Raw genomic sequence first — 26,462 nt, forward strand, 5'->3', positions numbered from 1 at the left:
TTGAATTTTAAATGATAGCTGTTATGCCTTGTGAACATGCCCACCAGCCTGACCTCCCCTTGACCTTGGCACGAATCCCCAAGGCAAAGGCAGATAAAGCTCTTGGTTGCTATCAAAGTGTCAAATCCAGCCCAGATGAACGAACAGAACTAAGGACCAGTTTCACCCATTACATTTACTCAAACTGAGAATTTCACTTGCATTATTGTTTTAAAGTATTTCTGGAACTTGAACTAGAACTGAGGAAAAATGTTTTTTTTGGTTACTAGTTCAGAATAACACCTTGACTAGAACCTGCTGACACTGGGGCAGACACAGCAGCATCACTTTCCCCAATACCTATCACTGCTGCCCCATGACTTGCCCATGTGTTCAGCAGAACAGCCTCGCTCCTGTGCTGTGCCACCATAATGTCTTGTTCTGTGCTGCAGGCCCTTGTAGGAGCCTACCCAGCCCACAGACTTTTATACCCACTTAAACTGAGCTCTGAATAGACTCTCCTCTGTCAAACAGGCCATAGCCACCTGTGGCTTTGACTCCTGGTCTCTTCTGGAAAGAGCAATGTGCGATCATTGCCAGCAGTGCCCTCTAGGTGCCCACTGGGCATAACTTTCCATCAGCAGAAGCTTTCTCTGAGCAGACCTGTATACGCCCTGTGTAGCTACGCCTTTGTGAATCTGTGTGCATGGATTTAACCTCTCTCTGCTATAGCATTGGCATAAATTGCTAGTGCATCATAGCTCGCTCTGTGCTGCTCCCAGACTCCAAACCAAGTAAGCTGTAAAGCTGTGGAAGAACAGAACCGGTGCCTGGGTTTTGGCAAGGAAGCAGAAGACTGAGAGTTAAGCCTCTCTCCCAGAAAATCTCTGCAGTGTGAACCAAGCCCCATCACTGCTTTAAATTATATATTTTTTTCTGACGTCTACAGACTGTTCCAAATTAGAAACTGGTAAATGACTCCTTTTTGCTCTGAAGTGATATGCTTCAGTTGAAGCTGAACCCCAGCAAGAACTGAATGTAAAAGTGTGCTAGACACAGTGCATTGGTAGAAGGTCTCCAGTAGAGCCTGGTCTCCAGCAGAGAGTTAGTCTAGCTGGCTCTGCCAGAAGCTTCTGGTGTTCCCTTGCACATACTTATCTGAACCTGCCAACCCAACTTGTTTTGGCTATGTCTGTGCTAGTAAATAAAACAGGCCAGAGATATCAGTGGCTGGCACCTATGCTCATGTAACTAAGCTCTCCTGCCTGATAAGGAAAATGGCTGCATCATATAGGGTGATTATGGAGCATTGTTCTGAGACCTGTGCTAAACCCTCAGCTGTACCTATGCAATTTGCGAGAGAGGGATAGTCAGTGCTACCACCTCACTACTGCAGGTGATCCCAAGCCAAGGCTTAAACCCATGTCCCAGACCTGTGTAGTTTAGACCCAGATGTGGTCTCCAGGTCGCTACATGCCACTATGCCACTAGGATTTTTCTTATTATTACCATGGTAATGCAGCCATACTTCAGTGATAGGCTTGGAATTAATGACATGCAGTACAGTTGTGGGGTTTTTTCTTTTTGAAGAATAGGACTAAAAATTTGACAAATTTTTTTAAAAAAAAATCACATTTGTTCTCTTTCTCTTTGAACAGGGGCATGCAGAGGGACAAAGCACTCTACCTTACCTGAAAATCTGAAACATCTCTCCTTTCCACTGAGGAACGCAGGGAAGTCTTTTCATCATGGATTGCTTTATGCAGTCAAGGCAGTTCTGCATTTTATTAGGAAATACAAGTTGCTAAGCACTTAGGACTATTTGAGCTAGTGGGTCACCCACTCTGGGAAAAATAGTCTTGCTTCTTTCTTTTTCTTTTTTTTTTTTTTTAGCCCCCATTTTTTCTCTTTCTTTCTCCTTTCCACCCCTACCCTGAGATCCTTTAACGGACATTGCTTTTCTTCTTCCCTGAAGGAAACTTGGACCATTCAGATTTTATGTTGATTTTTGCTGTGAAGTGCTGCGATAGTAACTGCCTTAGCAACTGTAGATGTCTCGGATAAAAGTCCTGGATTTTCCATTGGTTTTTCATAATGGGTGTTTATATGAAACTACTAAAGACTTTTTAAATGGCTTGATGTAGCAGTCATAGCAAGTTTGTAAATAGCATCTATGTTACACTCTCCTAGAGTATAAAATGTGAATGTTTTTGTAGCTAATTGTAATTGAAACTGGCTCATTCCAGTTTATTGATTTCACAATAAGGGTTAAATTGGCAAACATTCATATTTTTACTTCATTTTTAAACAACTGATTAATAGTTCTATATTTTCAAAGTATTTGGAGAAAAAAAGTTAAATATTCCCAAATGATATAAATTAAAAATATTGGCTTTGTCTCATGAAATAAATACAAAAAAACTAGGAAAAAAACCTAATGTTGATAAAGAGCAAACACATTTATTTTGTACTGCCTAAAAAATGCTTCTTTTTTTTAAAGAAAATCACTTTATGTGTACTGGTTAGTAAATGTCATTTAAGTCCTTTTATGTATAAAACTGCCAAATGCTTACCTGATATTTTATTAGATGCAGAAACAGATTGGAGACAGCTAAATTATAACCTTTACATATGGCTATGTATTATTGTTTCTTCATACTGTGTCTGTATTTAATCTTTTTTATGGAACCTGTTGCGCCTATTTATGAAATAATAAATATAGGTGTTTGTAAGTAAATTTGTTAGCATTTTAAAGAGGTTTCTTTGACGCTTTAACTTTTGCTGGCACAAATTGTTCACAATTGATGTGAATACTTTATTTAGTTTTTACAGTGACATATGTAACACCAAACCTGCTTTACTGGCAGAAAATGAAGGTAACCAATACTTATTTCTGTATTTCTTTGGTTGTTAAGGAAAAAAAAAAAAAAGGTATTTTAAGTAATTCCCTTTTTAAAGCATTGTAGCAGGAAGTTGCCCAAAAGTAAGACTTGAACCAACAAAACTAACTGAATAAAACTGCATAATGCTGCTTCTTGAAACCTCATCAGTTCTGGTTCATTAGTCAAGTGGAATAAAAATATTACCAACAGAAATATTACCAAATATGCTTCAGCCATTTTATTATACATTCAAAAGGTCCTACAGAGTTTTAGAGAGCGTATCACAAATACGCCCCGAAGTGAAAGGTAAGTAGGTTCAACAGCCACAGGGAAAGGGATGAAAAAAATCCAGAAGAAGGTATTTTGTCGGTGTTTTGGATCAGGGGTAGCTCTGAAAATATATTTCTAGAGGATTTCATCCCAGATGCCTGTCCAGTTAACGGAGAGTACCACTGATTTGTATTTCCTATGTGAAATAAAGAAAGCAACTTGGATAAAACTCACATTATGCAATGCCATTGATTTTTCTTTAAAAACAAAAGAGAAACAACGGTATGCTTGCTTTGGAATGATTTCAGGCAATGTACAATCGGAATCACTTGGCATGTAATAACTAATAAATAATGCAGATCAGATGTGATTACTCAAACGACTGTAGCTGAGAGCTCTAATTTTCCTGTCTTGAAACTGTATGAGAACTCGTGATTAAATTCACAGTTTATTGTTTGTCTGTTTAGTACTTTAGAAATATACCAGCACTACTAATTACCCAATGTCTTCTATTTATTATATTATAGTAAACTACATTTTCCACTCATATTAATTCTAAAGCAAAAAGTTCATTACCAGGGATGAGAAAAATCAGCTTTGATTTTGACAGGCAGTTTTCCTTTTTCTTTTACGGAAAAGAACTGTGTTATCTCCATTTCTTTTAAAGCAGGTGCGCAGTCACATGAAGTTGTTAATTTCGGTATCCAAGCAGAGTTCAAAATACAAGAGAACTTTAATGTAAATAAAAAGAAAATACATCATGAATAAAATACTTATTCTGTATGAACCTCTGGCTAGTTGGTGTCTCTTCGTCTGTAAGAAGGGAAGGCAGTGTGTTTATCATGCAGCACCTTACCCGTCTGGTAGTTTGAGTGTGGTTTTGTGTTGGGCTCTCTTTGGACGGGACAGCTATGCTGGAGGAGCAGCAGCTGTGGCCAGGGTTATAGTGAAGCCACTTTGTTCCAAAGGGAAGCTCCAACTTCAATGCATAAATGTCAGTTCTTCATGGCTGACCTTGGGAAAAAACAACGGTTGCTGGTCAAGGGCAATCTGCAATTTGTTTTCAGCTGCGTACCGACAGATAAAAATTGACAATAGACAGAGCCTGAAAGGTTGAGGTCTTTTGTAAGCAGGTGGAACTCCACTGGAGTTCATGAAGATATGCCCCATCCTTCGCTGAAGCGCTGTGGCTCAGGCAATGCAGTAACACATATACCCAAGTCACTGGTTGTAAGTCACCATCTGTCATAACGACGATGATGAGAAAGCACACAGGAATGAAACAACCTACACACTGAAGCAACACAGTAACAGCAAGCAAATATGATAAAGACATCTGTCAAAGTGATAGAAACCAAGGGAAATAATGTCTTCCATTAATTGAAATTAATGTTTTCTAAAATTATTTTTTTAAAAGCGGTAGGCAAAATGCAAGATTAGCAACGCAGGCACTCAGGAAGATGTAAATCCCCTTTGCTTGCACCAAGGTAAGCAGAGGTTTTAGAAAGGAAAGGCTCCTCCAATTTACTGATGCTGACTGCCCTGCTCTGGCGACGTGACTCCCAGTCTCTCTGTCACCAAACTCATAAGAGTTTTGAGCAGAAATCCCGTCCAGCTGCTGCCTCTGACCCAAAGAAGCTCTTTGAAGGGACCCGCTATAGGATTTTTTCACTCCACGTTCATCCACAGGCAGTAAGTAATGTATTCTTGGAGGGCCCCAGCCATTCCCAATGAAACCTAAAGTATTTGTGCCCACTTCTCTCTCTTTCACCAAATACCAGTTCCTGATTCCAGTGATGTCTCTGCCAAATATTCCCTGCGAGGCTCCTCTGTAAACAGGAAACCCAACAATAAAAGAGCTCATTACTGGCAGGTAAAACACGCTCTTACCACCTTCATCAACCTTCTGAGACTTCATCTCAACCCGAACTACCATCTCCAAGACTGTATCTGACTGTTTCTTACCTGATCCTGTAAACATGGCAGATCCACAGAGACGTCTTTCAGTGCTCTGGGGAAACAGAGTAGGTAAATATCCTTTTTTTGCACAGACTGTGAGAAGTAGCTAAAGAGTGGTATGTAACCCATACAGGAGTTACTGCCCAGCACTCCCGTTGCTATGTAGGTATAGATACAGATGTAGATACAGGTACAGGGGTAGGTAGATAGATGATAGCTAGATAGACTGATAGAAAGATTGACACATACATAGATACATAGATAGATATACAACCATTGCCCTATTAATTATTTATGTGGTGTCTTCAAGTCCTTTCGCATTTAAATAAAATATTATTTAGTGAGTATAGCAGTGTGCTGGCAGTGCTGCAGGAGGTGCTGAGCACCTCGGAGAACACGAGGTGCTTTGTGTCAGGTCTCACAGACAGGATTTGCTTTCCTTTGCAGAGTCATGTATTTTATTATTACCCAGCAGCACATTAAATCACAACTCAAATGTAGTTCTTATTCCGCCGACAAGAGGACAAGTGAGAACAATGACTTGTAACATTTCAGACTCTGTCACAGTTACTGCCTAATTAGAGAAACCCACTAGCAAATGTGCATCTGCATGGATCCTGCAACTGTCATCATTTCACATTCTATTAAGGGCTTGCTGCGATAGACACTTTACAAAGAAATTTCGTTCAGGCTAATACCAAGCTGGCAAACATGTAATTGGCTAGAAAATAAAATAGGAGAGAAAATAAAAAAGAAAGAGAGGAAAAGGAAAAGAAAAAGAACACTGTCCTATTTGGAAAACAAGCTGTGTACAAAAACCCACAGTATACTGCAGAGAAGATCCTTACCCTCTGACAATTGTGTGTTTACAACGAGTCTGAGCATAATTGCTCTGATGGGCTGTCAAGGAAAAGATTAATTTGGCAAAGATTAGTATTGACTTGCTGTTTATTAAGGCTTTTAAACAGCTGTATCTGGCAACATTCCTGTAAGTGCCTGTCATGTCTGAAAATCAGGCTCACACCCGGGTGCTTGCCAGCTGTTGCTAAACAATCTTACCACTTTGAGTATCTTTCTCCAGGCCAAACAGCAAGAGCAAAGTATTGCCAAATGAGTCTCTCTCATCCTGTCACTTTTCAGGGGATCTGAGAGCTCAGATGTCAGTTGACGGCTCGATGGCTGAGCTGATAGCAGCTACCGGCAGCCGGCAGGGTGGTTAGAGAGGTGCTACACCAACCTGTCCCCCGTGCCGAGGGGAGGGTGCTGCTGTTAGTCACCTCACCCACACAGAAAACCACAGCTTGCAACTGCGTAGTGCGAAGGGGTTTTAAACCCCTTAGCGCCCCTGATCAAAGTTTGGTAGGAGGCAGAACTCCAGAGCGAGTGGTTCCTTCCCCCAGGCTCTGATGGATAAAGCCAACAGGCTAGGAGAGTGTGTGAAAGTTCAGTAGACACCATTAATCTTTATAAAATGAGCCATTTTCTTCAATGATTTTTTTTCCCAAGACTGCTGATAAACAGAAGTCATAAAAGCCACGCACACAAAATACCCTGGGTCAATGGAAACCTGTAAAAGGAAAGATGTCGACTGTTATTTTTTGTTACGTTACTTAAAACATTTCAGCTTGCATTGTGGGCTTTAGTAGCTAGCTCAGAAACAAATAATACCAATGGAAAGAAGGATAAATGGCTGCAGCTAAACGCCAATACAAATAGCCATGTGTTACAATTAAAGTTGATTTGGCCTTTCCAATAGAAGTCTGATTTTCTGGGATTAATCTCGACCTTTTCAAGTTGCATCAGGCTGAAATAAGTTGTCAGAACAGATGTGAATTTTGTTTGCAGAGAACAATTGTAATCCAGTAACCCTTAGAACATCAGCGTTTTCCAGACCACCAGCCAGCTGAATAGTGGGGATGGGGACAGCACACACAGCAGGCAGAAACCAGAGGATTCATAGCGATGTCCAGAGGCTAGAAGTTTAGGTCAGAAAATTTCAAACTGGAAACAAAGTACTTTTTCTTTTAACTCTGACTTTACCAAGCAGCACAATGGATGCATAATCACTTGAAAAAATGATATTAGATCAAGGATGGAAACCTTTGTAAAACATTTTCTTTAGCTAAGTCAAACACATAAGTGGGTGATATTCCATGCACCACTGTTTCACAGCAGGCAAGGCACATGTTTTGTAATACACAAGCCTCTGAAGGCTCCAGGAATCACACATTTCAGATGCTGCGGCTTTCTAAGAAGTTTTGCCTTACAATCTACATGGCTCCAGTATTAAAAAAAAAAAGAAAAAGAAAAAAGAAAACTTCTAGTGAATATTCTGGCTTCTCACACTTTGATACCTAGAGTTAAAAACTTCCCAGATCTGTGCACAGTATGTATGCTGACCTTGGTGCTCCCAGAGTGCCAAGTTGTTTCAGTGGAAGTAAAAAAGCCCAAAGCCTTTCCAATATGGGTGGGGGTCTGGGGGGCAGAGGGGTTATTCACCTTACCACGCTAGCACAGCAACTGTGCAATGTAAGCCCTCTACAGACACAAAGCCTGCAAGCTGATTTTGTATTACTGGATTTCTTCGCAGTGAAACACTTGGATCCGTGTTTATGCCATCAGTGCAGGCATATTGTTAAATACTGAAAACGCAAGAGAGATTTTTCCTGCTGTCTATATAGCACGGCTTAGATAGCAACATGAAGTTCCAAAGTTCATTCAAAAGCATGTCATCACTTGAATAAATAAGGCTATCTGATGCCCTAATTAGTAGAGTAAGCCTTCATGTTTTGATATCTACTTCTGCTCAGAGTTCTGAAATAATGAGCTAAGCCTCTCCACTCCTCTGGCATACAAGCGTGTGTTACATGGTTTTGTTAGAGATGAATATGAAAGAAGGTAAGTGATGTGCCCAGGGATACAGAGTAATTTAGAGGAAGAGTAGCTGAGATCTGAGAGTTTTCAGAAACAGCCTTCTGCTTTAGCCATAACTAAAGCTCAACAACTGTGAAGCAGTGCTCAGATCCAAGAGGACAAGTTTAACTCAGGTGAGATTTTACAAATAATAAACAGGGGGAGGTTTCCAGGTTTTATTTGTCTTTAGTGGTTTTCCACTTTTAAGGCATATGTCTACATCTGAGTGCTACTTTCAAACTTAACTGTAAACTAACTTTTAAAAGATTAAAATAAAAAGAGTGAGATGTCTAAGTAATCTCTGGTCTTGTGTTTCTTAAATTTTGGATTAAAATTTCAAAGCTCATGAGACTGGTATTTTGACTGTACTGTTCATACCCCTCAAATATCTTTATTTCTCTCTCTCTGCAGAATTTCTCCACAGAACCCAGCAAAGCCCTTTCAGTGTCTGACTTTCTGCATCAGATTTAACAAAGCACCATACATGCACATATAACTGCACAGCGAGGAGACTCACAGGCCCGCAAGGAGAGAATCACGACAGCTGAACGGGACTGTGCTGCCACTGAGTCCCCTGCAGAAGTTGCCCTCTGCAAACAGGCTGGAGGCAGTTGCACAGTGCGGTCCTTGCAGGAAGGCCGTGCTTCTGCAGTACATGGGGTGAAAGATTTTTCAAGGCTGAGTATTTCTAAACTCTCAGGAAATACTTTCTGAGAACAATTTTATTAAAAGCCAGAGACAGGCTGTCCTGTCTTCTTGTACTGTTGTCACCTTTGGACTGGGAAGGAACCTGAGCCCAGAGGTGGGAGCCTTTCCAAAAGTGACCCCAGTACAAGGAAGGCGTTCACATACAGGAGTGAATCCAGTGGAGGCCACTGGCCAGGGGCTGGAGGACAGGGCACAGGTGGAGACACTGAGACTGCTGGATCTGGTTAGTCTCAAGGAGAGGAATCCAAGGGGAGCTCTTACCACAGTCTGTAACTGTCTAGTGGGCCTTTGTAGAGAAGACAGAGCCCAAATCTTTCTGGAAGCGCACAAGAAGGACAAGAGGCAGCAGACACAAGTTGCTGTGGAATCTCTGTCCCTAGAAGTAGTCAAAACCTGACTGGACAGCCCTGAACAGGCACATCTAAATTGCACCGGCTTTGGTGATAAGGTAGACCAAAAAACCTCCAGAGATCCCTTTCAGTCTAGGCTAGCCTGGGATTCTGTTTCACACCAAATCCCCTACACATGGTATAGAAAGAAAGCCCAGCAGATCATGGTTATTTGGCCTCAAATTGGGAAAGGGAGTGCTAAAGTCTTTGTTGGTTACTTCCTGTTACACACCTCATGTACTACAGTAAATTGTGCTATTTTAAACTGTGGTTTCACGGTCTGGTTTCACATGTACAGAAAAAGCAAAAGTGAACGTCATTTGTATCTGAGTTTCCTGTAGAGGTTTATTTAAGGGAAAATAAACCTCCCAAGCAAATCATAAACCCTAAACCACTGATCGCTTTCCTGAAATGAATTTAGTTTTCATTATTGGGAGTGCAACTTCATGCAAAGCCAAGCAGGAGTATATTGGTTGCCAAAGCAAAGCTGACTGGTTAAAGCTGGGCTCTGGGGAGCAAGGCCTCAGATAAATGAAGGAAAAGATATGGAGTTTTCTTTTTTTTTTTTTTTATTTTTAACGTATAGCACTCAAAAGAAGTCTCTGGGGCTTCAATACGTGACTTTACATTTTAATGCTTTTCCTCCACCAGATGGTTTAGATAAAAACCTATTAGTTTCATTCGTGCAAATGATTTCATACAAAAAATGTCTATTTTTAACATTTTTGCCTCAAGGCTTGGATTTTTTTTTTTTCAGAATCAGAGGAGTTTTCACTAGTGCCTAATATTTTAATCATCATAATTTTTACAATCAAATAAGATTCATACCAGAATGTGGTTGATGAGTCCTCTAAAAGAATTTACATCCCAAGAAGTACATTAAAATTACTTCATAAATTTGATTTCTTCATCTTTTCATACAACCTTTACATGTTTGCAATTTTCCATGAGCTTAGTTATGATTATTTCAATCTCTGTAGGAGTGTATATGTTCTGTCAAACATAATGATGCAGACCCTTTATCTTCCTTTTTTGTCTTGATATCATTACTTTGGAGAATACATTCAGTGTGTGAAAACTGGAGACAGTCCACTACTGGAAACCCTAATTGCTATTACAGGCAAATCCACTCCCATTTCTGGAGGTAGGGAATTCCCCCTAGCAATGAAATTAATGTGACTCTGCTATGAACATACTAAGGGGATGTTAGGATGGCATACATGACTAATTTTAATTCTGTGAGGTCTGTCTTTATCATTCAAAGAGCTCATTTGGAACCAAGCGGAGCAGGACATGGGAAACGGCAGAATCTCTTCATTAACATGGTTAACACAGTTGATCGAGAACAGACACTATCTGCTATTTTCTCCCATTTCAGCAGAGCTCTCCAGGTGCTCAGGGGTGTCCAGCACCCAGTCCATCAGTCGTGCAGAGCACTAGGACCTAACTCTAGCTCCTGATGGAGGCACATTTTTAGGAACCTGATCACACTGGCTTCCCTCTGCAGTCAGCACCTCCAAGGTGCATATTATGTAGGACAAAACTCCTCTGTCCTTCCCCTACTTCTCTACAGCACTTGAAGAGCCTAAAAACCAAGGAAGTCATTCCTCCCATGAAGGGTTGATGAAGGATGAAGCTGATTGAAGAAGTGCATGGACTGACGCTCCTACAGCTGCACTGCGCAAAATTCAGGGATTTCACTTAGGACAAAATTTGCTCTCTTCCCCTGCACTGCACCCCATCACCAGTAACTCTGCAATTCACACACCAGAAGTTAGGTGGTTGAACTCATATTCAGTCCCTGACAGGTATTTAGCAAGTTAAATGCATTAGCTGTTAACAGCTAATAAACAAATAAACCTTATATGGGTTTTCCTGGATTGAGTACTTCAGCTACCCTGACAAAAAAAATGTTGGCAAGTAGCTATGGGAAGAAAGAAGGTAAAGGAGTCAAAAGCAAGGAAAGAAACTGGACACAGGTTTGTTCAGTATTGTATTCTATTGGACATTCAGAGAACCTGTGCATATGTAAATAGAAACCACTCCAAAGAACAAAACTCTTCATGGAATAAGGGGATTTCCAGTCATGAGTATATCGCTTGCAGAATTTACACCACAGGGGCAATACACTGACAGACCGTGACTTCATATATACATCACTGTATTTTTATAGTTGTTAGAATGTTCAGGAGGTTGTAATTAGTGAGCATCAGGGTGTGTAAGCCCCTTGCGTGGTGCTGCCAAGGCTAATCCACATCAGTGCCTACAGGCAATGGTGGAAAATAAAACATTTCAGTGAACAGCACCAGGAAAATCTAAGCCAGGCCAAGATAGCCACAAGGCCCTGTGATATCAAACAAAAGCAAACATAATCCATGGGTCAGAAATAACTGCTGATCCAAGGGTTATTTTTGTGGTGCACCTCCTGCACCAAGAGAAAACTTTGGATAGGAAAATGGCAAATGGAAGTGTTGTGTTGTAGGGTTGGTCTATTTTTTTCCTCCCAAAATAATCCAAACAGATATTGGCACATCAGTTACAGCCATGGGCTGCAGCTGGAGCACAGGCGTTTGCATCCATGGGCACCAAGGGCTGGATGAGAGATCTCCACCATGGAGTGATTCTTATACCAGAAGTGGGAAAGTGTCCCTTCTGATGCTCCTTGCTGGACCGTGAGATGTGGATCCATTTGCCCAGGTGAGACGTTAGTAAACTCCTTTTGTAACTGATGACATCCTGAGCTTTCCATTTAACAGCAGCTAAAGGTTGCACTTTATTTCCATTTAGGTCAGAGCCCATCCCTTCCTCAGCATCTCTGTTCTACCAAGGTACTTTGGCCCTGCTTGCTGCCCTCCCAGAGACCAGACCCAGGAGACCAGCAAACACCTGCACTATGGGACATGCCTCACACAGGCTGGTAAAGAGTCCAATAATTGCCTTTTGTGGGATTTCCACACCCAGCAACACTGCATCGACACACCAAAATAGCAGCAGGTGGGCAGGCAAAGGTACTGAGCTACCTCTTCATTTATCAATCTCCCCAGCATTTTTCTGCTCTTATCTCAATTCCCCTCTGTGGTTTGAAGTCAGCTGAAGCTGGGTCATCAGCCATTGCCAACTATTTCAGTCACACCTAAAACCCCTGACCGGTGTATGATGTGCATAACATCTGAGATGGAGTAAGAAACATCTCCATGGCTGGGATTTTATAGAATTGCTTTCCAGTTGCAAGGAAGTTTTTCAGCACGTTGCTTTCGGTGAGCAGACCTTCCCTTCCCCCTCATGCTCTAAGGAGAGGAACTCTCATCATAGCAGCAAATAATCATGACTATGATTTTGTCATAATGAATATTTGTACCAGGGAAACAGATTCTAAAAGAATAATGCGCATCCAGTCAGGGAAAATGGACCCAAACCATGACCTGTGTGCCCTCAAAAGAGCTATGACTTGAATGATAATGAACCATTCATGAATAACCTGCATATCAAGAAACAGCTAGTTCATCTCTTTAAACATCACACTCATGGTGCATATCTGCAAAAAGAAAAGAAAAAAAAAAAAACACAAAACAAAACACAATTAATCGTATGAATAATTTGTTGTAATTGGTTTGCCTGTATTGGTTACTTTCCAAATGGTCCCTTTTGTTTTGTTTGGGAGAAGAAATTTATCTCAAGATTTTCATGCCTTTACCAAAATGAATCAGAAAATTTCCTCCTGAGAGACACATGCAAGTCAAGAAGCCTAAGAAGGTGTTCCTCCAGTAAAACTTTTGCCATTGTTTTGAATACAACTGAATTAAAATGTAGAGAACTAACTTAGCCTGTAGAAATATATGAGTGGAGCCAAGCACGGAATGGTGTTGAATGAATGCCTTAATTCCATGCTATGCTTTTTTTCAAATGAGAAAACAGATAAAAAAGGTAAAGGCACAGAAGCAAACACTTAAAAGCAATTAAGCTGTGTTTCAAGAGAGGGTTGAAATTCCCCTTTGTCCTCAAAACAGTCTTCTTCCCTTGTCCTCAGACAAGCCACAGATTTAATTTGCCTCACACAAAGGAAGTGCTCCCAAAGGAATAAGCATCCAGTTTGCAATATGACATGTGAATGCTCCACCTGCTTTGGGCCATGCAGAGAAACTGCCTTCCTCCTGAGGACACTGCTGCAGGAAGGTCCCCGTGGGGATTTAAAAAATTACAGCCTGAGATGACTTCTGGATATGGGTAAGTATGGCCTGTTTGGTGGTAAAAAAACCCCACAGGTAAATAAACTGTATTCCCTTACAGCACATCTTTGGGATTTAAAGGGTATAGCCACACTGCCAAATAACTTAATTCGCCAGTTCACTCTTGGGCCCTGATATCTGTGTTGCTTAAGTGGTTAACTCACTCCTGGGCTCTCTCTTGGAGTGGGGTTCCTCTTCACTCCAGGCCTGTGTGTGGTTCTAAGCCCACTTCCCTGTGGAAACCGCTTAGTTTTGTCCCTGAGGACAGATGAGATGGCACCAGCCCTACACGTTACTCCAGCACTACCCCTGCACGCCCATCACACCCAAGGAGCCTGCTTCCCCACCCACACACAGCCTCCCTTCCCTGCTGTACACTCCAGGGGGCTACAAAACCTCCATCATGGGTTTTGAGGGAAAAACCTTCACATACACTTATCTGTGCGTTGTGGCTCCAGATTACGGTGGGAGCGCCCAGGACCCTGGGCTGAGGGCTGTGCAGCACGGATGCAGCCAGCGTGCCCGAGGGGAGGCTGGCCCTGATCTGGGGGAAGCTGGACCACACTAAACCGCTTGGTCTGGAGGCCCAATGTGGCTCCCTGGGGTGTGTGCCTTCAGCTACAGCGTAACTAAAGAGACATATCCATCCCTTGCAGCTTTTCTGTTCCTCACCTGGGGAATCATCAGGACCAAATGGCCCTGCAGACGCACTGGCCAGCACCACGAGCAAGGCATCAGCCATAAGCAGTGCATAAGCCATGCAGGGAAGACTACTGAAATTTTTCTCGCTCGTTGTTATGCTCAGGTCTCTGTTGATTCTGGAGTTGTATGTGGATATGAGGGGAAAGGAGTTTTAATTTCAATTTTAAGTTTGCGAGCTATCTCTCTGAGACAGTAAAAATCATTTTGCAAATGCAATAGTACTATTTTAATGTAGCTTGTGCCAAACATATTGTGCAAGCTAAAGCAAACCCTAGATGGAATAAAATAGAACAGCTAATGGGAGAATATAATAGATAAACAGTAAGGCTAAGCATTTGACAGTTTCCCACTGCTGAGTATTATTATCAGTAGCACTATATTCAGCCATGTGAATTATCATCACACGAGCTATGCTTCATCTTATAATATGAAAAAGGGCACATTTGAAAACTCTGATCAACATAAATTATGCGGCTCATAAGTAATTTCTAATTCATGTTTTGATTCATTTTGTGACTCACAGCTATAGTGATATCTCAGTCCCAAAGCACTGAAGAGTCTGCTGTGTGCCAACCAGGAACACAGCAATTCTGCAAGAGCAAATGGAGGGAGGTGGGCAGGGATGGCACTTCAGCACCCTGCTGTGCTGGCTCATATCACAGGAGCCAGAGCTGGAGCTGACTGGGAGGTGAAAAGGTTTGCTGCTAAGTCATAATCCTGTCATTACCCATAGATACTTCAATAAAAGCAGGAGAGTTCATACTCTTTGGGGACGGAACATGTTATCTGGACACCGGAGAAGTGTGGATGGCGTGATCTGAGATGATCACTTGGGAGCAGTGACCGTTGCTCACTTTGGGGGTGAAACCAGTGGCTTAATTGTTGCTCACAATGGAGTATTACAGCATACAACCCGGAGTGATACTCTCCTGATGATGGGTTTCTTTTCATCCTCTTACCTACGATAGGTGGCACTACCACAGGCCTTTTCTATCCTCAGGCCATGAAGACTTAGCCCAAAGCTGAAGACTAGTCTCTTCCAATATAGAATGAACCAGAGTAGCAGCTGCACAGAGTGACCTACCATCATGGAGCAAGACATTACCATAATAGCAGCCAGATGGTCAGGCTTTGCCTTTATTATTGGAATTATTATTCATATCACAGCAGTGCTGAGATTCCCCAGCCAAGAGTGGCACTTGACAGACACAAGGTAAAACACATCCTTTGCCCTACAGGGATTCCCATCCAAAACATCAGGACAGGTAAACAGGAAGGAAGAAACAGGTACGCAGAGAAGCTAATGGTTGACTAGTGGCTCTACAGCAGCGCAGTGGCAGAGCCAGGAGCAGGTGGGTGCAGGCACCACACTAGCCCTAGTGCCATGCTGCCTTCCCAGCCACACCAACCACCCCACAACTGCAAGGGCTCACAGCTATCCCACCTGCAAGAGGCCTGCACATGTTCTAGTGTAGAAGGTCCCAATCTCTGCCCAGGCACTCCTGCGGAGCAATAATAAATACTAGTGGTTACACCAGAGGGCAAAGTGAAGTTTGAACACATTAAAGACAGACTGTTGCTGGAAACCATGCTACCCTGGCCATCCCTGGATCAAATATGATGACAAACTAATTTTGGCAGCATCTCCTTGCTCAGTTACTAATACAAACATGTTGGTTTTATCTTTGCCCACTCCCGCTACAGGAAAAATATCTCGGTAGTTAGTAAGAGTGTAGAGAAAGATCCACCATCAGATAGCATGTGTGCTCTGCTTTGTTTATTGTAAACCCACAAGCAGTCACATGCCATTTTGTTTTTAATTTTGCCGAGATCGGAAAAATCAGTTTAACAGAAACAACAAGAACTTACCCACAGAGGTAAAAGCCCTGGGGCAAGAGATAACCATATGGGATATTATCAAGGTAGGTCACATTTTTCTCTAAAGTTGAGCAAACTCCTAGAATTGATAAAATCTTGCAGCCAGACTTCATTTGATATGAGAAAGCATTTGTGGGAGGGAAGCATCTGTTCATTATCACTCATGGGCTTAATTGTATGTTTCTTATCACCCAGTGGTGTTTTCATACTTACCACATGCACTACCGTATGTCCAACTTCAAAGAGAGAAAAGAATATTGCAGTGCTGAGTGACTTGTTTCAAAAAGGAAGATAGTTTCAAATAACCTGGTTTTCTCTGAGAAAATGGAAGGGGGAAAAATCTGGGGAGTGGTGTCTCCTACAGGAGTTAAATGGATACCTTGGAGAATAGCAAACTGTTTTGAGAGACCATACGGCTCCAATGAGTTAGTTATCACTCTGCCTTGTGTTCACAGGAGCTAGTGTGATTCATTTTTCCCTGGAGAGGGAGATTTACCCTTTTGCCTCACTTAAAAATTAAAATAAATAAGCAAAACAAAACAATTAGCTATTTCTCTTGAAAAAGCATATTGCAGCTCAGAAACAGGAGTACATTAAGGGGGAGAGGCAAAAAGCAGTAGGAATACTGAAAAGAAATCAGAAAAGAGAACAAAGTTATATGAGGGGTGATGATATTGGAGAGATTTTGTCCATTCTTGCTTGCAGTACTGACCTCCTCTCCGTGCCTGTCACCTCTCACCTCATGCTCAGCTCCCAGACTCGGGTCTGTGGTTTGAGCTGTTTTGCACTCAAAGCCTTCAACATCAGAAAACAGGAAAAAAAGGCTCACCAAATTCTTTTCAAATCACTTTTCCTATGTTCCCATGAAAAAAAGAAATAATCATTGCAGGGCTGAAGTAGTCCTCTCGGTGTGAGTTTAATTAATTGAAGCAAGAAAGTCCCCAGGAACCCTGTCATAATTCCCATCAAAAACACTGTAGTAAGTAACCCCATAGCTATAGATGAGGGATTTTTTTCATTACTGTTTCAGTCTCAACCCTTCAGAAATCCTTTTTCTATTTCAGCCATGACTCAACTGATTTAGGTACTTTAATTCCTCCTTTCTTCCTTCGTGCTTTCCATATTGTTCTGTATTTCCTAACAATACGGACATGAAATTCATGCTGTGAGAGATGAGAGGTAATCTCTGATAGCTACTTGAAAGCTCAAGTTAAAAATAATCTTGTGGCACAAAGGGCTGCTTTTTCTTGTTCTGTAGATTTATACTCAATACTGGTCACATGCCAAGGAGTTTACTAAGATGTTTATTTCCCCACATATGGCCATCTCAGTGTGCTAGTCTATTGAACTACACTCAAGAGTAGCCAGCCGCTGCACTTCCATGCCATACTGTGTTAAAAAAATAAGCGGACACATTACAGTGACATCTGAGGATTTCTTCTCCCTAATGCTCTAAGAAGCTTAAGTTCCAAAAACTGTTTGTTTATCCAAAACCTCATTATCATGGACACTGAGAATTAGGTGGTTCAGTCTCCCTCTTCTTTTCTTTCTTTCTTTTTTTTTTTTAATTGCAGACTCCTAGATTTGATTGGCTATGGTCAAGGCAGTAAGACAGCGAGTTTTGAACATTCAGCTCCTTATAGTTTGCGCCCCCCCGGCACCTTTCCTGTGCTCAGAGTCCTGCTGCTCCTGACTGGTCCCAGAGATGCTTTTTTTTTTGCCCCCCTGTAGGAAGACACCGTCTCTGGCTCCCTGGCTCCCTTTCAGCCCCTGCTGCAGGCAGCGAGGTGGGCAGACTACACACAAGGTGGTCTGGTGAACTTTTTTCTCCTCTTGCCTTTCCAGGATTAGTCCACCCCCAGGCTCACCTTGTTGATCAACTTTTAAGCTGACCTGACTGAAACTTCTACTAATCCATTAGATTTTGAACCCAAGGAAGAAATTCTCTAAAACCTACCAGAGTATCCACTGTACACAACACGTTCTCATTGAGATATTACCTTCATTTTCCTCTTTCGTCTGTCCTCTGAGCACAACAGGACATTCTCCTACATATACTGGTACTGGCTCTAACACAGACCCCCATGACCCCAACTGTGCTCCCGCATCTCCCACAGCCTGCTACCACCAACCATAATTTCTTGCTGCTGGAACTATCAGAGATGAGTGTCCTTTAGGGTAGAGCAAACCCTTCATTTGCCTGGTGACCCTGGCTCCAGTGGTACTTCTAAGCTCACAATTAAACTAAGCTCTCCAAACCGGTATGTTATGATGCTGTGCTCCCCCACATCTTCACATTTCCTTTGTCTGTAAACTAGACCAGCATCACTTACAGGGCTTTGCCACAACTCATTTGACTCTGTGTCATTTCAGAGCTTTATTAAATCCAAGCAGCTGTAGTAATATTATGCTATGTTTCCACAGTTCAATTTAAAAAAAAAATCAGGAAACATAAAAATAAAGCTTTCAATAGCAGCTTTTAGTTGGCTGCAATATAGTTGAAGTATGTTTTCCCATAGCTGTTGACCACGCAAAAACAATACAGCATATTAAGATACTCATTTAACCAGAAAAAGAGAACACAGAAGAGTTTGTAAATGTTCCCTGCAGCCAAAGTCCTGTTTCTGTAGGAAATTTAATTTCTGTGTCCTTACAATTTTTAATTTTTTTCCTATGCAGATTTTGTGGTTTTGCATTTAATTTCCTGGTTTGGGTTGTTTGTGGGTTTTTGTTTGTTTGTTTGTTTTTGTTTTTGTTTTAATAAAAAAGAAAATATGTAGAGTTATTTGATTTGAGAAAGTTGTTGATTCTTTGTACATGAACTCCTAAGTTAGGGGGCATTTTTATGATGCCTGTTTTCCAGAGGACCCGTCACTTACCTCACCTAAACACTGCCCTCAGCTATTATCAGCAAAACAGAAAATATTTTCTTCAAAATTTTATTATGTGTAGCCTGTCACATTCTTTCATAACCTCAGAATTTAAACTTCAAAAACATTTCTCAGAGTGCTTTATCCACTTTCTACAATTCCTCAAACACTGAGTATTTATGTCATCCCTTGTTTACAGTTCTGGGTTCCCAAAGAAAGAGGGCAAAAGTTTTGCTCAGGAAACTTTTCTTCCACTTTCCATCAAAGGGCAAAATCCAGTGGTCACCAAGTGACAGTCATCCAAATGATGGATCTCATTTGCTTCAGGGACCATGCAGTCTGGCAGGCAGTGCCTCCACTCCATGTGAAAACCCCTCTTCTGGCAGAATGAAGAAGCCTTCCAGTCCCCATTGCTAGTGTTTCAACAGGGGATAAACACCCACATCTACCACACAAATCTGCTTCTTTATGGTTCTTGGAAATGTAATGCTAGTGAGAAGGCAGTCCCCCTGACAGCTCCTTATAAGCACTAACTGGAAACAGAGAAGCGGTTCCACTCACATTTAAAGCCACTTTCAGTATTGGGAAATCACAGCAGGAGGGTAGCAGTCGACACTATTGTTATACAGTCAAGGTACCAATGCCCCTACCAAGGGTATCAATAATTGTATTCTTCTGTATTAAAATAATATTAAAAACTATCAAATCAAATGATGAAGGTAAACACGGAGCTAATCAGGAGGGAGATTTAGGAGTTACAGTATAATTCCCCCAAAGCCCCCAGCCTAATTAGTGAAGAAGATAAACTGGTTGACAGATTGCACAGCTAGAGAAACATAAAGCAAAGAAGGTTATAATATTTATTATTACTGTATAAGACAGTGATTAGACCCCCAACCTATGTACAGATCTAATCACCAACCCCTGGAAAGGATAATAGCCGGCCCTGCGAATCTGGTTTGACAAATTAATCCAAGGCTGATCCAAATAAAGAGATTTGTAGTTTTCAATGAAAAATTAACTCTGGCTGTGCAGTGGGGACATCGCCGCATGCACTAATGGCATTGTTACCGAGAGACAGCGCTGCACCGTGTCTGTGCTCACGGGTCTGTCAAGCAGCACATGGTTCGGTGTTGCAGCAAGGGCAAAGAATTCGTGTAGAAATTTGTGTATTTGCAAGGCATTAGTTGTCATAGGACATAAACCTAATTCCAGGATGTAGACAGTAGTCTACAAAGGGTGGGTTTATGAAGCTGGACATTCTCTAATCCCTGGCTTTCTTGGAGGACGCCCATATATATCTCAGGAAGGTTAAAGTGAGGAGGTTGCTCACACTGAGTATCACACAGTGTAGAAAAAAAATCACAAAATAGATTTGTTACATATTTATATTACAGTGTGGCAATCTGACAGCAAGATGAGAAAGAAACAACATGATGAGTAGGTGAGACATTATATGGACACTCATGTTTTTTCCATTAAAAGGGAGAGAGTGTACGGAGCTCGGGGAATACAGGAAGCGTCTGAAAACTGCTGGAACAAAAAGCAAAATTGGAGCAAAGGATCTACCCAGCAAAACAACAGTGGGGAAAGGGCAGGCCTGATTTTTTTTCCAAGTAATGAATTAGCTTTTCTGGTTTGTGTTCTATTAGAGTTCTAAGGATTTCACACCCTTTGGTATATTTGAGGAAATAGCATGGCCATTCACTTCAGGGCCATGGCCAGCATGGCATTCCCTCACAGAATATTAACAAATGTTGACCTTTTATAGGCTTTACTTTATTCACCTGAACAGTACAAAAATTACACTCTGATATAGCAAGCAAGCACGATTTCTGCTACAGTGCTTTTAATGAGGTATAGAGGGAGACTGAGGCTACAAAGCTCAGCAGCTTCTTGAAGTAGGTTCCTACTTTTTATGTGTCTAGACTCCTGAAATGAAAGCCTTCATGTGGAGTTAGGCAGGTAAGCACTCAGTGTGATTGCAGGGCAAGTTAGGTGTCTCAGAACTGCTTTCACAGCAGTCAGCAACCTGAGAGAGTTCAGGTAGTTATTAGGAGCAGCTGAGGACAGTTAGGTCTGAAGTCCTGCTCATCTCCTGCCCTGTGGCACATGGTTCTGTGCTGTCAGGAGATAATTCTCAGCTTCCCTGGGTTTTCACCAAACTGCTTTCTAAAATTCTTCAGGAGGCATCAGTCCCTCTTCTCAGGTGACAGGAGCAGCAGCAGTCTTCTGGACAGAACATGGGCAACCTGAGCTCATTTTCTGCCATTTCCAAAGAAGACACCAACCCATTGTCCCATTCCATGGCACAATGTCCCAGCCACAGGAGTAAAAGATTTCCCTCAGTAGAAGAGGTGGAGGCAATGCCCCTGAAGTGAAGCTGTAGCTCTGAAGAACTGTAAAATGTGTGGGTGACTTTGGGGTTAAATGCCACTATCACAATATTTGACTGTAGTGTTTAACTTGGAAATGATATGCTGGAAGGCTGTGCTGCTGCCCAATGAGACATGGACAGGCTGGAGAGCTGGGCCGAGGGGAACCGCATGAAATTCAACAAGAGTAAATAGAAGGTCCTGCACCTGGGGAGGAACAACCCCAAGCACCAGTACAGGTTGGGGGCTGAACTACTGGAAAGTGGCTCTGTTGAGAAGGACCTGGGAGTGCTGGTGGACAGCAAGCTGACCATGAGCCAGCAATGTGCCCTTGTGGCCAAGAAGGCCAACGGTGTCCTGGGATGCATTAAAAGGAGTGTGTCCAGCAGGTCGAGAGAGGTTATCCCCTCTACTCTGCCCTAGTGAGACCACATTTGGAGTACTGAGGCTGGTTTTGGGGCCCTCAGTATACAAAGGACATGGAACTGCTTGAGCAAGTCCAGCGGAGAGCTACCAAGATGATCAGGGGACTGGAGCATCTCCCTTATGAGGAAAGGCTGAGAGACTTGGGTTTGTTCAGCCTGGAGGAGAGAAGAATGATGGGGGATCTCATCAATACCTATAAATATCTAAAGGGAGGATGTCAGGATGGTGGGACTAGGCTCTTTCCAATAGTGCCCAACGACAGGACAAGGGGCAATGGGCACAAGTTGGAACACAGGAAGTTCCACCTCAATATGAGAGCAAACTCTTTCCTGTGAGGGTGACAGAGCAGCGGAACAGGCTGCCCAGGGAGGTTGTGGAGTCTCCTTCCCTGGAGACATTCAAACCCTGCCTGGATGCGTTCCTGTGCCCCCTGCTCTGGGTGTCCCTGCTCAAGCAGGGGGGTTGGACAAGATGATCTCCAGAGGTCCCTTCCAACCCCTACCATTCTGTGATTCTGTGAAATTAGGCTGGACTGGGAATCTAATCCAATTTTCTACCTACATCTAATCTTCCCTTCCCACATTGTGCAGTATTCAGTGTAATCTTCCTTTTCAATTTTCAATCTGAATGCTTTTTGCAGTTTTGGCCAAAGAGCAGAACTTTTCAAGAGATCCTTTCCCACCCTTCCAAGATGAAAGCATTTACTAAAGCAATGTGGTGTGTATGCCATCCTTTGTGCCTGTATCTGAGTGATTTAGAAAAGCAACACTCTGTTATTGTCCAGCTGTCTTTTGAAAAGCTGGGTTTTACAACAGTACAGACAAATAGTTGAGGAGAAGACAGGCTTTTATAATATTATGAACACAATATTCAGAAAGCAGAAACTAGGAAAGAATCTCCTTTTATTCCAACAGCTAAGAGTTTAGCTGAAATTCATATTTGATGGGACTACATAACCAGCAGCAAGCCCTTAATGTAACTGCCCAAAACACTATTAGGCTTCTGCTATACAAAGATCATATGTGGTGATAACCAGATACAGACACTGACAGAGGAAAACAAAACCTCATAAAACACTTTCTGGAACAAGTAAATAAAGAAAAATATAACAGAAGTATAAAGATAAAAGTGAAGGTGATTTAAAGGTAGTTTTTTCCTAGAAAGGGTCTCTTCACTGAATCTAAATCATCTCCCAAGCTGTGGTTAAGGAAAAGTTATCAGGAAAAATGTTGTTGGGACACTAAGCCTGGTAAGGGCATGTAAAGTCCACTGGTGCACACAGAGGGCATTCCAATAAAAAAAAAAGAAGTGTTTTGTTATGTGTAAGGTTGTTCTGCTCTTAGGCTGTCTAAATAAGGCTGCTTCTGGTGCTACTAACTAAATAGACCTTAGCATGCCATCCACAGTCCTGCTAAAGAATGATACTAAATAAAGTCATGCAGTCTTGTTTAACTAGACTCAAAGATTACGTAGAGAGAAGATAACATTGTGATCACTTAACCTGCTTTTCCTCCTGTATTGTACAAGCCTATCTGATTTATACTCCAGTGCAGGTGCAGGCGCAGTCCTAAGTGCCGAGCCATGAGCAGATGGCATAGGAGAGATGACTCCAGTACTAATTGCTTATCCCATGCAAATATAACAGCTCCTGGCTCTCTGTGTGCAGGAAAAGGTACTGAAATGGTGGGTTTTCATCCCCTGCCAGACAATGAAGCAAATATGCTGGACTGGAAGGAAGCATGATTGTGGGCAGGATTTGACTCAGAGATCAGCATTCAGATATTGGCCATAGGACTTCACTCTGTTGGTTCCTGCGTGTAATGAAAAACGCTTTAAAGAACATGTGAGCTTAACTGAAATGTTTCCAGATGACTTCACCACAGATTTCGGTAAACAATTAAAGTGCTTAACTACCACGGAGTGTGTGTCCTCAACTTGTGGATGGACTGACGCTGGATTTTGTTACACATTTACATCCAGACCAAAGAACCCTCTATTCTGACCTATTTTTCCCCCTGCAGTCAGCTGTAGACTGTGACCAGAGGCATCCTCCTATCTGTTCCTTGTTGAGCTAAACAGACAGAGCTCTTGCATTCCCTCTCTCTCCAAGGTATGTTTACTTGTCCTTTTGTATCTGTCATGACTGTTCCCTGAATCCTCTCCAAATTGTAAACAGTTTTCTCAGGCGGAGAAAACAGTAACACAGGATTGCAGTAACAGATTCGTGCCAAATGAAGAGGGAATATAATTTTTCAGCTCTTAAAATCACTCGGTTTACAGTCCAAGGACCACATCAGCACCGCAGCCCACTGCCACACAAAAAGCACTTTTTCTGAGCTGAGCTATTTCTTCACAACTTGGTGAGTCCCTTTGCACAAAGAGGACTGACTGACTTTGAAAGAGACTTGCTTACATTGAGCAGCTCACCCCTTCCTCTTCATCACTCACCTTTCCTACAGTCTCCCTTTCATCTGCAAACCCAGTCAGCAATGATAGAGGTATGAAACGGTTCCAGATCCTCTCCCAGTGGGAAGAAATAACTCTGTCCAACACGTTCCCCACATTTGCAAGAAGTGGTTAGTAAGTTTTCTATCAGTTACATGTGCCATGTTTCTTTTCAGCATTCCAGCTTTCACCCTGACTGTCGTACAGAACCCTGTCAAAAACTTCTAAAAGTCAAGCATCATTATGTTTATCACCCAACTTCACTGAAAAAACCTATCAGGTTGGTCAGACAGGATCTGTTTTCCATCTGTGCATGTGAATTGCCGTTAACTAGATTAGCATTCTATTAGCACTTAAAAGGAACTGTAACACAGAACTATATTAGCACTTAGGTTTGCTTATTCTATGTCAGCTGTTTATTATTTGAACAGGAAGAGGCTGATGGGCCCATAATTGCCTAGACTATTCTTCTTACCTATTAAAATACAATGGTAACTTTTAAAAATGTCTAATGGAATTCCTTTAGTGCTCCAAGACTGACTAAACTTCAGCATTAATGTTCACTGAGTTCCTTTGCCAGCTCTTTTAAAACTCATGGGTATGGGATGACCAGGTTGCTGAATTGAAAATGTCTTCTTCCACAGCTGTTCTCTAACATATTCTTTAGTTACATCTAAAGGGTACATATTTGACGCTGACACATTCTACGCTATATGCTGTTCATGCATATACATAGAAATTTTTCCCTTTCTTTACAATGCTGTTGGAATGACATAACTTACCATTTTTGCAATAATAAACTTCAGAAAGAATCATATTATTATTTAATTTGTGGTTTTTTCAAGAATCCTCAGTTATGATTACTATTAATTACTAGCAATTTCTTCTTTCTGGTTCTCCCAATAAATAGAGGGACAACTTTAATCCTTTCTTTAAGCAAGTTTTGTAGAGTGAGTTAGGCTTTTCTTTTTCACTTGGGAAATGTGGTTTCTGGGCAATTTCATATATTCTTCATAAATATTTGCAATTAATCATTCACATAAATTATTTACTACAGATTTTTTTACAAAATTTTGGAAAAAAGTTCCATATTTCTGGCTTCCTCAAACTCTACATTTACATAGTCACGCAATATAACAAATAGGCAATGTGCAATATAAGAGATTATTGGGATTGGGATCAGTTTATTGATGACCCTAAAATGAAAAGACTGTGGAGGGAGTCATGAAGACAAATAAAAGTATCTTACGTTCAACATAATAAAAAAAAGTGCAGCCAGTGCAGCTATGCAAGAGGTGTGTGTATTTGAAATGCCATGTCAGGAAAGCAATTTTTGCACTCCGGCTAGATATTAGTCGATCAGAAGTAGCTTCAGTGACAGAATTTCTGAACGAAGCTGAATGCCTTTTCAGAACTGAAAATGATCTTCAGGAAAAACTCTCCTAAATAACTCCCAACTGAGTACTAAGACTGCCTCTGGGAAGAAGTCATCTAGTCATTACACCATTACACTATTAGTGCAGAAGATTTGCTCACTGTAAAGAAGGCATTATGGTTATCTTATCACCATTTGTGGTGATCAACCCATGGGATACACAAATTCTAAAGGGATTACAATATCTTTGTGCTGTAAACTTTGCTGGGTTGCTGACACCTGCTCCTGGATGCCATAGGCTGGCCAAGGAAAGACTATCTGAAAGAATTCACAGACATGCTGTATTTTTCTGAGTACTCAATATGGCGATATCTGACCACAAAGATTGTTAAGATTTACAGTTATACTATAATTTTCAGTTACACTTTACCATTGTTCCCCGCTTCACTGTATCAGCTTCATTAGCCATGAGAGTTGCCAAGCTTTATTAGTAACCACAACAAGAAGGGTAGATGCAGAAGGGGAATGAACAGCCAGCAGTTTACATGCAACCAAAATAGGTCCATTGATTTCAATTGAATGAATACTCTTCCACTTACCTGGGGATCTGGCCAATCGGCCTTGCGAATGGAAGTACTCATGAGCATGATCATAATACATTGTTCATCAATGGTATGTTTTAAGCCTCTTCCGGTTCTGTTTATTTGACTTTGCTTAGTCCAATTTTAATTATTTAATTTGTGGTTTTCACACTGGAATGATGTCTATAGGCAAATAATTTCTTTTTAGGTTACATAACTGTTCTGCAATCTGCTTGGCATCATGTGCTGGTTTTGACTGGGACAGAGTTAATTTTCTTCATAGTAGCTAGTCTGGGGCGACATTTCAGATTTGTGCTGGAAAGTGTTGATAAACAGGGATGTTTTATTTACTGCTGAGCAGCGCTTACACAGAGCCAAGGCCTTTTCTGCTCCTCACCCCACCCCACCAGCGGGCAGGCTCGGGGTGCACAAGAGGCTGGGAGGTGACACGGCTGGGACAGCTGACCCCAGCTGACCCAAGGGA

General features: G+C 41.7%; 1 protein-coding gene across 2 annotated transcripts in view; it reads left to right on the top strand.

Moving 5' to 3' along the window:
* TOX (thymocyte selection associated high mobility group box) overlaps positions 1 to 3,906 on the top strand; it is a 230,517-nt gene extending 226,611 nt beyond the window's left edge. For both annotated transcript variants that reach the window (XM_064442662.1, XM_064442661.1), the window contains exon 9: positions 1,638 to 3,906. In XM_064442662.1, coding sequence (XP_064298732.1) covers positions 1,638 to 1,674 — 37 coding nt within the window. In that variant the 3' untranslated portion in view covers positions 1,675 to 3,906. The remainder of the gene's footprint in view (positions 1 to 1,637) is intronic.
* The last annotated feature ends 22,556 nt before the right edge of the window (positions 3,907 to 26,462 follow it).

Source organism: Phalacrocorax carbo, chromosome 2 (assembly GCF_963921805.1).
Source record: "Phalacrocorax carbo chromosome 2, bPhaCar2.1, whole genome shotgun sequence".
Taxonomy (NCBI): domain Eukaryota; kingdom Metazoa; phylum Chordata; class Aves; order Suliformes; family Phalacrocoracidae; genus Phalacrocorax; species Phalacrocorax carbo.